This window comes from Hyaena hyaena, unplaced genomic scaffold (assembly GCF_003009895.1).
Source record: "Hyaena hyaena isolate Hyena2069 unplaced genomic scaffold, ASM300989v1 scaffold_275, whole genome shotgun sequence".
NCBI lineage: Eukaryota > Metazoa > Chordata > Mammalia > Carnivora > Hyaenidae > Hyaena > Hyaena hyaena.
Window position 1 is genome coordinate 204,799 of NW_024080908.1, and position 14,796 is coordinate 219,594.

Below are 14,796 nucleotides of genomic sequence, written 5' to 3' on the forward strand. Positions count from 1 at the left end.
TGTTTTATTTATTTTTAGGAGAGAGAGAGAGAGAGACAGCGTGAGCAGGGGAGGGTCAGAGAGAGAGGCAGTCACAGACTGAAACAGGCTCCAGGCTCTGAACTGGCAGTCAGCACAGAGCCCGACGCGGGGCTCGAACCCACGAACCGTGAGATCATGACCCAAGCGAAAGTCGGACGCTTAACCGACTAAGCACCCAGGCGCCCCTCCTTTTCCTTGTTAAACCTCCACCCACCAGCCCTAGCTTCCATTGATAGTTCCTGCCTGTATCAGCTTCCACTCTAATGCCAGATGGTGATTATCTCTGTCATTCCATCTGCCCTTCTAATTACATTGCAGTGTAAATCAGGGCTTTCCCTAAGTATGTATGTGGGTATATATATGTATTTATTTCATAATGACTCGTCTGATTTAGTGGGTTAAATCTAGTACTCCTGTTTTATTTTGGTGCTCAGATTTTCCCTGGTTTGACCAATGGGAGCGCATTCCGATCAGCTCTTTTACTCTTTTGACATATTCCAATCATTCTCTGAGAATTTCCTTGTTTTCTGGCACAACAGGATTTTCCATTCTCTCTCTCTCTCTCTTTTTAATCTTCCCATTCTTATCTTGCTCTTTCCTGCTTTGGCTTTGGAATCAGCCATTTCTCCAAGAGCTCTTTTTTTTTTTTAATGTTTATTTTTAAGAGAGACAGAGTGAGTGGGGGTGGGGCAGAGAGAGAGGGAGACAGAATCCAAAGCAGACTCCAGGCTCTGAGCTGCCAGCACAGAGCCGGTTGTGGGACTCGAACTCCCAAACCGTGAGATCATGAACCTGAGCTGAAGTTGGACGCTTAACCGACTGAGCCACCCAGGTGCCCTCCAAGGAGCTCTTTAGTGGACTTCCATTTAGTGGAGGATGGCATTTGGCATCCAAGATCTGAGCACACAGTATTTTCATTGCTACTGGGATCACTGTTCTCAGACCTTTCAGCCCACAGAACTAGGAAATGTGCGTGCGTGTGCGTGTGTGTTTGTGTGTACATGTATACAAACATCTGCAAGTCGCCTGTGTATATATATTTTTTAGAAATGGGTTCATACTACCACTGCCAGTCCAACATCTTAGGCTCTTTCCTTCCCATGTTTGTAAATTCTTTCTCAGGTAGTGAGAAGCCTGGCTCCAGGTATTTTAGGTATTTTTGGGCATTCGTTCAGTTGATGAAGGCATTTGTTCAGTGTCATCATTCTCGTAAACCTCAGGCTGCCTCTTCTGTCTGCCACTTTGTTCTCCCTCCTCCTGTCCCGTTCCGTTGGCCGCCCCCTGTCTCACACCATCCCATTTCCTTGGCCGCCGCCCCCCCCCCGTCTCACACCATCCCATTTCCTTGGCCGCCCCCCGTCTCACACCATCCCATTTCCTTGGCCGCCCCCCGTCTCACACCATCCCATTTCCTTGGACGCCAGGCACATTGCCACAGATGACACATGGAGCCCCATGACCCTCATTGCCCCACTTCCTCAGAAGCTGATACCTCAGTGTTGGGAAGGGTACAGAAGAAAAGGAGAGGTGGGAGGGGAAGGAAGAATGGGAAGGAAAGGTAAGAAGCCAGGTTATGGATATACAGCTTGAAGACAGAGCTGTTGGGAGGTGCTGGTGGTTTGAATATGGAGAGTGAAGAGATGTGAATAGTGACCCCGACCAGGGTTTTTGACTTCAGCTCCTGGGAGAATTGAATTGTCATTAGCTGAGATGAGGACAAAGCAGTAGTGGATTTGGTGGAGGTGGGGTGGGGAGTGAGGGTGGTGGTGGTGATCAGGAGCCAAGTTTTGGGTGTGCTAAGTTCAAGAACTCCAAGACATGACCCGAGAGATGTACTGTGTGTACATGTGTCTTGACGTATGGGCTGGACATGTATATTTGGGAATCCTTGGCACATAGATGCTGTTTAAAGCCATGAATTCAGCTGAGATCACGGCGGGAGTGGAATAGAAGAGTTTATGCTGAGCCCAGGGACAATTTCACGCTGGGAAATGAGGAGGTCAACCAGTGAGGTGGAAGGAAAACCAGGTGATTGTGGTAATTTGGAAGCCAAGTGAAGCAGATGTTTCAATTAATCTGAAAGGGGCAGCTCTGTCGAGTGTTGCTGATAGGTCAAGGCAATGACCTTGAATCTACCATTGAATTTAGCAACATAGAGATCATTGGTTAATATAGGCTTAAGAAAGAATGGGAAAAGAGAAATGAGAGACAGCAGGTAGAGAGAACTCTTTCCAGGGTTTCAGCCTCTGTGTAAGACCCACAGCCACAGTTACCTACTTAGATGTTTCCGCCTCTGCTGCTGAGCGTAAAGTGGTCCTTTTGTGAGAGTTGTGTGAATCACCTTTCATTATTACTACACATGAAATTTGTTGCTAGGTATTATTTTGGTCTGGGTTGGAGATGATTGTGGCGTTGGCTGAGTTAATGACAGACTGGCAGTGTCGCTGCTGTATGTGTTATAAGTGAGGAAATCGCCAGAGCAGAGTCAGTGGCATGATACCAGGGAATATAAACTTGTTTTTGTTTTTAATTTTATTTATTTATTCTGAGAGAGCGAGAGAGGGAGAATGCAAGCAGGGGAGGGGCAGAGAGAGGGAGAGAGAGAATGCCAAGCAGGCCCCGCACTGTCATCAGGGAACCCGATGCCGGGCTCAGTCCCACAAACCATGAGATCATGACCTGAGCTGAAATCAAGAGTCTGACGCTTAATGACTGAGTCACCCAGGCACCGCCTAGGGAGGATAAAAGCAAACTTAGATTTGGAAAACTCTTTGCAGTTCTTGAGATTCCAAAAAATGTTAGAGAAAATGGCCACTTTACAGGTTGTATGGTGATCAGCTGCTGCCTTTGGCCTTGTCAGCATCTTGACCTTTGTCCACAAGAAGTTTCAACTTAGTTTATTGAAGAGTATTTTCTGTGTCCGTAAGTTTCTTGGTCTGTAATGAAATCTTTTTAAAAAAAATTTATTGCAGTTTTTTTAAAGATTTTATTTTTAAGTAACCTCTGCACCCCACATGGGGTTTGAACTCATGACTCTGAGATCAAGAGTCACATGCTCCACTGACTGAATCAGACAGGCGCCCCTGTGATGAAATCTTATTAGGAAATTGGAATTAGTTAGATTCGCTAAAATAAATTTCATGGTTGAGATAAACAAGTCCTTTGTTGTTTAGATAGAAAATTGGTTGCACCCTCAATTTAAGGTTTGGATGGCAAATACGTGCTACGTATGCCGCCATATTCTTCTCTTAGCTTCCATCACTGCTGATCAGCCACAGTACGTGTTCGTGCTGAGCCCAGCTGTGGCCTCAGAATTCATGTTAGTGATGTTCCAGAAAGTTACTACCATTTAGTACAATGTGACCCGACATAAAACTTGTTTATTAATCCCTGGTGTAAGGATTTAGATCACAAGATAATTATGTGGAAAACAACACATAAATTAGAAACAGCTTGGAATTGGTTGTCATTCACACTGCTACCGTTTGTCAATAATACTAATGGCAGATGAGAACCCCTAATAGAGCTGGGTTATAGTTCTTATTTTGTCGAAACATTGAATTGACAGTTAATCTCTATTCTTTCGTGCACAGATTCTACTCTGTTTGCTGAACTTGGCTATTTCACAGACACCGATGACCTGCAGTTGGACCCTGCAAAGGAAACTTACGTAAGTATTTACTAGAGGGGAATGACTGAATAATGTGATATTTAATCTTTAATCACTGCAAGATGGTTTCAGGATAACAGGTTTAGGCTAGTGATTTGAAGTCTAAGTAATTTAGTGTTAAGTATAAAATTTAGTAGCCATTTTTTTATTTGGCGGATTTAGGATTGTAGAAATTGCTTCGATCTTGGTGCGAGAAGACTTGTATTCTGAGGTTACTTTGGCCTCACCCGTGGTTGGATGACTTGGAAAGTCAGTTAACTGCCTACTTTTTGGCTTTTATAGATGCTTTGCCGCATAGGGGAAATGATGATGTTGAAGGTGTGAGTCCTGGATCCAGTCAAGTAGAACTTACTAACTTCTGTTTTAAAAGTTGTGTATCCGTAGCGTAGAAAGCTCTGAAACTCAGACATGTCCTTACGTTTTGCCTTTCAGTGGTTAGAAGTCTGTGTAAAAGCTGTTATAACACTTTGAGTCCTCAGAAGTATCTTTTTTTTCTTTTTTGTGTTTGTACATAGTACAGTGGCCCATAGAACTCTTATTTTGTCTTATTCTCTAATGGATGAGGTGCTGTTCACTTGGAAAGTCATTCAAGTGAAGAGTGATTTTATATGTACATCAATCAGGTTGGATATTTGTTACTTATTTTTTAAGCCCTTATTAACCTGAGAATAAAAATATGTAGTGCTTACTTAGTGAGTTTCTCAGACATTTCTCAGAGAATAATTTAACAGTTGTTTTAGTATGAATGAGTAGAAGAGAGTAGAATATAGAATAGATTAAAAAATTTTTTTTATGTTTATTTTTGAGAGAGAGACAGACAGACAGACACAGAGTGGGGAGAGAGACACGGAATCCGAAGCAGGCTCTGGGCTCTGAGCTGTCAGCATAGAACCTGATGTGGGGCTCGAACCCCGAACTGTAAGATTGTGACCTGAGCCAAAGGTGGACCTTTAACTGACTGAGCCACCCAGGTGTCTGTAGGATAGATTTTTTTAATCAGTACATGAATTTATTTTACGTTTATGAATTTATTTTGAGAGAGAGAGAGCACGAGTTAGGTAGGGGCAGAGAGAGAATTCTAATGCGCCCCCAGTACATGAAATTTTAATGGTCTTTGTTTACTTTGTGAGCTGTCTTAGATTGTGGTCTCTTGAGGGCACCTGGGTGGCTCACTTGGTTAAGTGTGTGGCTTCAGCTCAGGCCATGATCTCCCATCTCGTGGGTTTGAGCCTCATATTGGGCTTTCTGCTGTCAGCACAGAGCCCGCTTCAGATTCTCTCTCTTAAAAATAAACAAACATTTAAAAAAAATCAGAATTTGGTCTCTTGATTACATTGGATTTACTTTTTAAAAATATTTATTTATTTTTGAGACAGAGCAAGAGGGAGAGGGGCAGAGAGAGAGAGAGAGAGAGAGAGAGAGAGAGAGAGAGAGAGAGAATCCCAAGCAGGCTTCAAGCCGTCAGTGCAGACCCCGACGTGGGGCTTGAACTCATGAACTGTAAGATCATGACCTGAGCTGAACGCAAGAGTCGGTCACCCAGCTGACTGAGCCACCTGGGAGCCCCTAAGTTGGCTTTAAATTTTGGGCAGTGGCCCAAGCAACTGATCTTCTTTTACAGCCTCTACAGCTAAAACCATCAAGAAATACTCTAGTGAATTTCAGAGATTCAGGGATATATGGTCCTCATTTGATACCATTCTTACCTTACACAAGGCATTCAGTCTTTCAATTTTTTGCTATTTCTAGTATAAAATGAAGGGGTGAGAGATGGCTTCTGAGGGCCCTTTCTAGCTTTAAATTGTGTCATTTTTCTTTCACACATTAGTAGATTTTTCCACAAGAAGTGATTGAAACGCCAGAATAAAGAAGCACAAATATGTTTCACTTTACATAAGATAGGCCTGTTAAGTTTCCAACCAGTTACAATCCTTAGGCTGTAAAAAGTATTTGACTTTTTTGGCTGAAGACTGGTAGAGGGAAGCATCTCTTAAGTAGGTTATTTTCACTATTATATGTACTAGACACTATTGCTAGCACTCGGGAAGGCTTCATTGTTGAATTTACTTAGGCTGAGAAAGTTTAAGGATACTGTGGATTGCTCAAAGTACAAGGTTGCTTAGTTTCATGATGTGTAGATTCAAATAGAAGAAATAAGCAAAGGGGATTGCTTTTAAAAAATGGTTCTTTTGGGGCGCCTGGGTGGCTCAGTTGGTTAAGTGTCCAACTTCAGCTCAGGTCATGATCTCATGGTTCATGGGTTCAAGCCCTGCATTGGGCTCTGTGCTGACAGCTAGCCCAGAGCCTGGAGCCTGTTTCGGAATCTGTGTCTCCCTCTCTTTCTGACCCTCCCCTGTTCACGCTGTCTCTCTCTCTCAGAAATAGATGAAAACATTAAAAAGGTTCTTTCATGATTTTTTCTTTTTTTTCACATGAACTTCCACCGTTCTTTTTGTATAACTTGCACCAATATTTACTTAAAGGTAAAGAAAATAAAACTGTTTTCTTTCTCTCCTTTAAAAAAAAGTCTCTTGGGGCGCCTGGGTGGCTTAGTCGGTTAAGCGTCCGACTTTCGCTTAGGTCATGAACTCGCGGTTCGTGGGTTCGAGCCCCGGTCGGGCTCTGTGCTGACTGCCAGCTCAGAGCCTTTAGCCTGTTTCAGATTCTGTGTCTCCCTCTCTCTCTGACCCTCCCCTGCTCACGCTGTCTCTCTCTCTCCTAGAAATAAATAAAACATTTAAAAAAATTAAAAAAAATAAAAAAATAATAAAAGTCTCTTTTAAACGTTTATTTTTGAGAGAGCTGCCCAGGTGCCCCTCACCTTCTCTCCTTTTGTTCTCAATAAAAATAAATCACAAAGTAGACATTTTGAAATAACTGTTATTTTAGAAATTATTGCCAAATGGTTGTTAATAATTAAGAGATTAATCTTTACTTTTTGCCCGAGGCTTACTTTCTCCACTGTTGCTGTTTCATTACCTGTCACATTAAGTTAATATTAACTGCCTTGAACTTTGCGGTACCGTTTATATATTGTTTACTTACGTTTTTGTCTCCATAACCCTAGTCACTTAAGATAATAGTACTATCTTGATCTCAAATTTATGTGAGGGCTCTGAAATCATGTGACTGTTCTTTATGTATATCGTATAAGATGACTATTCATATGACCCAGAATATGCTTATATTTAAGTAAAAAAAATTGTCATCTAAAAGAAAAAAAACCGCTTCAGAGTCTCTCTAAGAAACTAAATAACTTAGTTTTATCTTCTAGGATTAAAAAAGATTAGAAATTTTATTTTAGAAGTTTAGAGAGGTACTATACAATAGAAAAACGAACATTGCCCACTTTTCTGTGGACCTCTTCTTGCTTACGTAACTATTTAACTAATTAATTAATTAAAAAATTTTTTTAAACGTTTCTTTATTTCTGAGAGAGACAGAGCATGAGCAGGGGAGGAGGGCCAGAGAGAGAGACACACGCAGAATCGGCTGTAGGCTTCAGGCCCTGAGCTAGCTGTCAGCACAGAGCCTCACAGGGGGCTCGAACTCACAAACCTTGAGATCATGACCTGAGCCGAAGTCGGACGCGTAACTGACCTAGCCACCCAGGTGCCCCCGTAACCATCTTAATATTTGGTATAATTGAAGATTCAAATTTGGTATAATTCAAGTCTCATTGTGATTCCTTGCATGTCTTTTGGTCACATCTGTGTTCTTCCCGGTGTCACACAGAGACGATACTGTATGTAGGCATTTGGTTTGACTTATTTTCATTAGTGGCATTGCGAAGACTTCCTTTGTAGGGTCTCCCTTATGACAAAAGACCTATTTTGTGACTCTAGTGATGGTTGATTTCCATGGAAAAGAATGACACCAACTGAATTGTTTCGATGTTGATTCCATTACCCCCTTCTGAGTTGTTCCTGCCATGTGTCAGATAACTGGATTGGTTTTTCTCTAGGCCATACATATTCCCGTGATGAACCGATTGCCTTAGACGATTATTTTAACTAAGTTGGATAGTAGCAGTTTTATTATTTATGGCTAGTTGTGTCTGATAGTTTGATTTCTAGATCTTTTTATTCTTCTAATACCTTTTTGCTGATTTGAAACCTACAGGAAAACAATTTTGATACCCTTGATTTTGACTTGGATTTGATGCCTTGGGAGACAGGCATTTTGGACATCAACAACCAGTTCTGTACAGGTAATGGTGTATTTCATTGGTAAAAATGTTAAACAGATCCATTTTATTTTGTAGTTTGGTAACACTCAGTACTCGGTGGGGTTATTGGGCTACTGTGATGGGTTAAAAAAATCCCAGGGACTATATTTTCTACTTTCGATACGGTAAGGCATGTAGAAGTTTCTTGCCAGAGTGGCTATAAAGAATTTCATGTTATATTTCAGTTGCATAATGAATTAAGAGGTCATATCTGAAATCCTGATTTCGAATTACATATAATATCTCTGTAAGAGGTTAGCCTGTCTGAGAACCAGACAGAATTTAGGGAATCAAAGAGAAGCAGCTTAGGGTTACCTGAACTTGGGAAGTACATACTTCTGTGGAAGGCACACTTCCTAGTTGACCCTAGATTCTTTAAGGGACCCTAATGAAGTAGGGTTGGGAGGTGCTCAGAGAGGCTGGGACCTGGAGGAAACTGTCACTTCTGGGGTGAAGCTGATGGGAGGAGGAAGAAACCCCCTTCTCCCCTCTCTTCACTTTAGCGTCCTTTAGTATTGTCCATTGATGGGGCCTAAATGATGTGCATCGCAGACTCTGTACAGGAGGTAGACTTAGAGCTGAGAGAGAGAGAATCGGTCACCAGCACAGCCTCCCATCCAGATTGCAGTCCGGCCCACCCCTGTATGCCCCACTCCCTCATTTTATGTATTTATGTGTCTTGCGAAAATACTTGTCTTCCCTCAGAGAATATGGGCTGCCCATGGCCAGTGTTCTGGTTACTGTTGTCATGTAGCAAATTACTCTAGAACTTTATGGCTTAAAACAACAACCATTTTATTATGCTTCCGGGATCAGTGAGTCAGGAATTTGGACAGGGGACACTGAGAGGGGCTTGTTTCTGCTCTGTGATGTCCAGACCTCAACTGGGAAGATTGGAAGGCTGGAGTAGCTTGAAAGTTGGGGGCTAGAATTACCTTCATGTTTCTTCACTCACATCTCTCTTGCCGGGCCCAAATGGCTCGGTGACTAGGGTTGTCAGTTAGAGCACCTGCACACGGTCTTCCTGTGCGGCTTGGCTTCCTCTCAGCCTTGTGGTCTCATGGCGGTGGGCCTTTGGAGGATCAGATGTGAGTTCCATCACGCAGAGTAGAAGCTGCGTTTGCCTAATGTCGCCCAGCCGTGGGGTCCATAGGGCGTGACTTCGATGCTCTCTTGGTTGAAGGACTCACCAGGCCACCTGGATTCAAATGGAGGGAAATAGATGCTACCTCTTGTGGAGCCAGATCACGTTACAGCCTGGGAGGGATGCAGAGACTTCGCAGCTCACTTTGGACACATAGTACAGTCTCTGGCAGGGATGTAGCCTCTCTCATTCCTGGCCTGTTGCAGGACACTTAGGAACATGGCCTTGGCTGCAGCTGCTCAAAAGATATGCACATTTTTGTGTGTTTTAATTGTATTGTTAAAAGTGCTTTCCAAATAATCGTTGCTGATTTCTTACACTTTTTTTTTTAAACTCTTTTTTTTCTTAATTTTTTTTATGTTTTATTTATTTCTAGGAGAGAGAGAGACAGCGTGAGCAGGGGAGGGTCAGAGAGAGAGAGACACACAGACTGAAACAGGCTCCAGGCTCTGAGCTGGCAGTCAGCACAGAGCCCGACGCGGGGCTCGAACCCACGAACCGCGAGATCGTGACCTAAGCGAAAGTCGGACACTTAACCGACTAAGCCACCCAGGCGCCCCAATTTCTTACACTTTTAAAAGTTGTTTTTGGAGGAATCTCTAATGTTTTGCATATATAATATTCCAGACGCACAAAAAGCCTGTAGAGTAGGAAGGTGTCTCCCTCAGCTGTCATTCCTCGGCCGGCATGGTCTCCCCAGAGACGACCACAGCTCCTGGTTTGCTATGTTTGTCTTTCCAGAGAACTAGTGCCCACGAGAGCAGATACATGCGTGTACACGTATGTCCTGTGTTACACGGACGGCAGCATGCTAGAGTCCTTGCTTTCTGCATCTTGAGTTTTCATTCGAGGATATGTTTTGGTGACCTTTACTTCAGTGTGATTGGATTTTAAGAGTTGATTTTACCTGCTTTCTTACTAATTGTATTCTGAGCTTGTACGGTCCAGCGGGAAAGTTTTTACTCCATGTTTTTCCGTTAAAGATGTGAAGGCCGAACCTCAGCCACTTTCTCCAGCCTCCTTGAGTTGTTCAGTCTCCTCCCCGCAGTCCGTGGACTCTTACTCTTCAACCCAGCACGTTCCTGTAAGTAGCCAGTAGTTGCGGTGATTTTACGGCGATTTGATTATAATGCTGTCTGGGAAGTATGCAAATTGGACGAGCAGGTAACATTTATTAAATGATACTGTGAGCCTTATCTCCTTGAATCTTGTGGACACGGAGTCTCGAGGAAGGGCCTTGGGAGAGCAAGAAGTTCTTTGTCTCTTTGGTTTTGGCCTCCTTCCCCTATGTTCTTGCCTTCGTGGTTTCATTGTTTGCACTTTACCACGATCCAGTATTTTTTTCATTTATTGTTCTGTCTTTTCTCCCTGGTACCCTCTCTCCTGTCTGTTAGAAGGTCCATTCTTTGAGGACAGGGAAGACTCTAAGATGGTCTGTTTTTGTAGGACTTTGGCCATAGAACCTGGAATGGATTTCTTTTTATTTTTTATTTTTTATTTTTTTTAAAAATTTTATTTCTAGGAGAGAGAGAGAGAGAGAGACAGCGTGAGCAGGGGAGGGTCAGAGAGAGAGGGAGTCACAGACTGAAACAGGCTCCAGGCTCTGAGCTGGCAGTCAGCACAGAGCCCGACGCGGGGCCCGAACCCACGAACCATGAGATCATGACCTAAGCGAAAGTTGGACGCTTAACCGACTAAGCCACCCAGGCGCCCCTGGAATGGATTTCTTAATTCAGGAAGGCCTGGTACTACCTTTGAATGGGCTGAGGTTGTTTTTTTTTTTTTTTTTTTTAATAAAGTTTATTTATTTTGAGGGAGTGAGAGTACAAGCAGGGTAGGGGCAGAGAGAAGGGGAGGCAGAATCCCAAGCAGGGTCCATGCCGCCAGTGCAGAGCCCGATGTGGGGCTCAAACTCCAGAACTGTGACATGACCTGAGCCAAGATCAAGAGTTGGATGTTTTACTGCGCCATCCAGGCGCCCCTGGGCTGAGGTTTTTATAAAAATCTGTTAACTTCTTAAATAATGCTTTTGCTCTCTATCGAGACCAAAGCTCTGAGTCTGGGAAAAGGAAGTACCAACATATTTAGTTGTTTTTTGAATGGGGAGAGGGAAAATATAAGAAGAAAAATTCAAATTAATATTGGACTACATTATATCTGCTGTAAATTGGGGTGTCTTCATCCTGGCAAGCTCAGCACGTAGTCAGCTGTGAATTCCTGACAATTCGATCCAGCTGATGTTTTTATGGTTCATCGTCTCTGTCTCTGCCAGGCCCCCATCGTCTCCCTTGGCTTCTGTCAGTAGGATTTTAACTGGCTTCTCTGCCTCTTGACTCCCCAGACTTTTCTTAGCAGAGGAATCTTCAAAAAGAGATCTTTGAAAATTACAAATTTGTCAGTTTTTTCTTAAACCTTGTAGTGTTCCCAACCCTTACAAGGATGAAATTCAAATTTTCGATATTCTAGGCCCTTCTCGATCTGCCTTCTGCGTACATGTGTGGTCTTGTTTCTCACTGGCCCTTCCTGCCTTCACATTCCCCTTACCTTTAACCCTGTGGGCCCCCCCACCCGTGAGCTCCTGTGCTCTCTGCTTATTGAGCAGCTGCGCTGGGCACTGTTGGGGGCCTGCAGTGAGGAAGAGCAGTGAAATCTCTGCCTTTTTATTTATATATATATATATATATATTTATTTTTGAGAGAGAGAGAGAGACAGAGTGTGAGTAGGGGAGGGGCAGAGAGAGAGGGAGACAGAGGATCCGAAAGCAGGCTCTGAGCTGTGAGTTCGATGTGGGGCTTGAACCCACCAGCTGTGAGATCATGACCTGAGCTGATGTCGGACGCTGAACTGACTGAGCTACTCAGGTGCCCCAAATTTCTGCTCTTCAGCTTTTAGGTTTGCGTATAGACTCTTCTGCCTGGACTAGCTCCGTGTGCTTTCTGCCCTAAAACTCCCATTCGTTCTTTAAGGTTCAGGTCAGAAACAGTTTCTTCTGTGAAGCTTCTCTGTCATTGCTCCTAGTGGAAGTTCTCTGTGGTCCCGCAATTCCTCCACATGATTTAATTTTTTAAAATTTAATTTATTTTGAAGTCAAAAGCATATAACAAATTATACTTACAGAAGCCTAGTTTCCATCTTTTCCTTTGTGTACTTTCTAAAGATTAAAAAAATTTTTTTTTAATTTTTATTTATTTTTGAGAGAGACAGTGAGAGAGACAGAGCAGGAGCAGGCAGAGAGAGAGGGAGACACAGAAACTGAAGCAGCTCCAGGCTCCAAGCTGTCAGCACAGAGCCCGATGAGGGGCTCGAACCCACGATTGTGAGATCATGACCTTAGAGAAAGTCAGATGCTTAACCAACTGAGGCACCTGGGCGCTCCTATTACATTTTCTAAGTGATTATTCATACAGTATTTTCATAGTGAAATATTTTTTCAGTTGGTTCTTATATCTGTTCCAAGTAGACAGCATATCACCTTACAAAGTCACTTCTCTTATGTTTTAGTATTTATTCCTTTCATTTCATTTTATAGGATAATTATGTTTGCTAGAGTTACAGAAAAAACAGTTATGTTTCTTATCTTTAATGGTAACGCATTTAGTATTTCACCATTAAGTATGACATTGGCTGTGCAATTGTACATAGCTTTATTTTTGAAACTTTATTTTTATTTTTTTCATTGGGGGGGAGGGAGGGGGCGAGAGAGAGAGAGAGAGAGAGGGAGAGGGAGGGAGGATGAGTAGGGGAGAGGCAAAGAGAGAGGGAGACAGCAGGCTCTGTGCTGACAACAGTGAGCCCAGTTTGGGGCTCAAATTTATGAACCATGAGATCATGACCTGAGCTGAAGTTGGACACTCAACTGACTGAGCCACCCAGGCACCCTGTAGCTTCTTCTTCTTCTTTTTAAAATATTTATTTTTGAGAAAGAGAGAGAGACAGAGTGTGATAAGGGGAGGGGTCGAGAGAGAGGGAGACACAGAATCTGAAGCAGGCTCCAGGCTCTGAACTGTCAGCACAGGGCCAGTGCAGGGCGCAAACTTGTGAACTATGAGATTATGACCTGAGCCGAAGTCAGCTGCTCAAGTGACTAAGCCATCCAGGTGCCTCTCTTAATTTTCATTTTAATAATCGTACAGAGTATTTTGAAGATGGTATGATGTACTTATGTATGCCTATTCCATTATTATATATAACATCTTTTTCCTCTCAGAAAAGAAATGCTACTTTTATCCTATGTTAACTTTCCTTATGCCAACAAAATGAGACATACACTGAATGTTAAAAGACTCTGCCAGTGTTATCTTTATACATCTCTGTATTACCAAATCATTCATTAAATACAATAGTCCTGTTCCTTTTAGTGTTTGTCTTTCTCTCAAACGATTTGGGACAAAGACAGCATTAATAAAAAAGAATAAAAATTTATTTGTTTTGAGCGTAAGACTGAATAGGGGACTGGGGGAAAAGGATATTGGCATTCTCGCCATAGACTTACAATGTGCTGAGTGTTCGTATGGCTAGGAACCAAGTAAATGCCGAGCTCGTGGGAGGAAATGTGGGAGCACGGCAGTGATTCCCATCTCTAATAAGAGAGGATAACCTACAGTGCTCTGCAGTTTGAGTTATTTTTCCCTCGTATTGATGGATAATGTTTATTTATCCAGTCTCTTAGTACTTAGTATATAAAGATTCAAATATATTACACCTTCGCCTTGACGTTGTCCTGAAGCGTTTATCCGCTTACATGTGGATCTTGCCCCTCTAAGCAGTTTTCTCCTGGAGGATTGTATATTTTTGCATGAGTCTATTTGTGTTTCATTTTGGTACAGGAGGAGTTGGATTTGTCTTCTGCTTCCCAGATGTCTCCCCTTTCCTTGTACGGGGAAGGCTCTCAGAGCCCCTCAGCAGAACCCCTGAAGGAAGACAAGCCCGTCATCAGCCCAAGGAGCGGAGCTGGTATGATTGCATGTCCTAACGGGGACTGAGCTTGGGTTTCACTTTTAAAAAGAAAATGCTGGATTAAGTTCATGTTTAGTAAGCTGGCTTTTTGTTTTTAAAATGGTGGACCCATTTTGTTTGTTACGATTAGTTAATGTGGAGAGGAAAGGCAGGAAATCCTCTTTGGTTGTTGTGTCTTTATAGGTGAAAAAGGATTTATTTATTTATTTATTTTTAAATAGTTTATTGTCAAGTTGGTTTCCATATAACACCCAGTGCTCATCGTCACAAGTGCCCTCCTCCATGCCCATCACTCCCCTTCCCTTCTCCCCTACCCACATCAGGCCTCAGTTTGTTCTCAGCATTCAAGAGTCTCTCATGGTTTGCCTCCTTCCCTCTCCCCCACTATTTTTCCCCTTCTTTTCCCCCATGGTCCTCCATTAAGTTCCTCCTAATCCTCCTATACATGTACACATATGGTATCTGTCCTTCTCTGCCTGACTTGTTTCGCTCAGCATAACACCCTCAAGTTCCATCCATGTTGCTACACATGGCCAGATTTCATTCTTTCTCATTGCCATGTAGTATTCCATCGTATAGATAAACCACATCTTGATCCATTCGTCCTTAGGCTTAGGCTCCTTCCATGTTTTTGCTATTGTTGAGAGTGCTGCTATGAACATTGAGGTCCATGTGCCCCTATGCATCAGCACTCCTGTATCCCTTGGGTAAATTCCTAGCAGTGCTATTGCTGGGTCACAGGGGAGTTCTATTGTTAATTTTTTGAGGAACCTCCA

At 42.8% G+C, this 14,796-nt stretch overlaps 1 protein-coding gene across 1 annotated transcript in view; it reads left to right on the forward strand.

The window, feature by feature from the left end:
• Positions 1-14,796, forward strand: part of ATF6 (activating transcription factor 6) — a 191,378-nt gene that overhangs the window by 7,951 nt on the left and 168,631 nt on the right. Inside the window, exons 2-5 of the mRNA XM_039245974.1 lie at positions 3,615-3,691; positions 7,814-7,901; positions 10,047-10,147; positions 13,891-14,017. Coding sequence (XP_039101905.1) covers positions 3,615-3,691; positions 7,814-7,901; positions 10,047-10,147; positions 13,891-14,017 — 393 coding nt within the window. The remainder of the gene's footprint in view (positions 1-3,614; positions 3,692-7,813; positions 7,902-10,046; positions 10,148-13,890; positions 14,018-14,796) is intronic.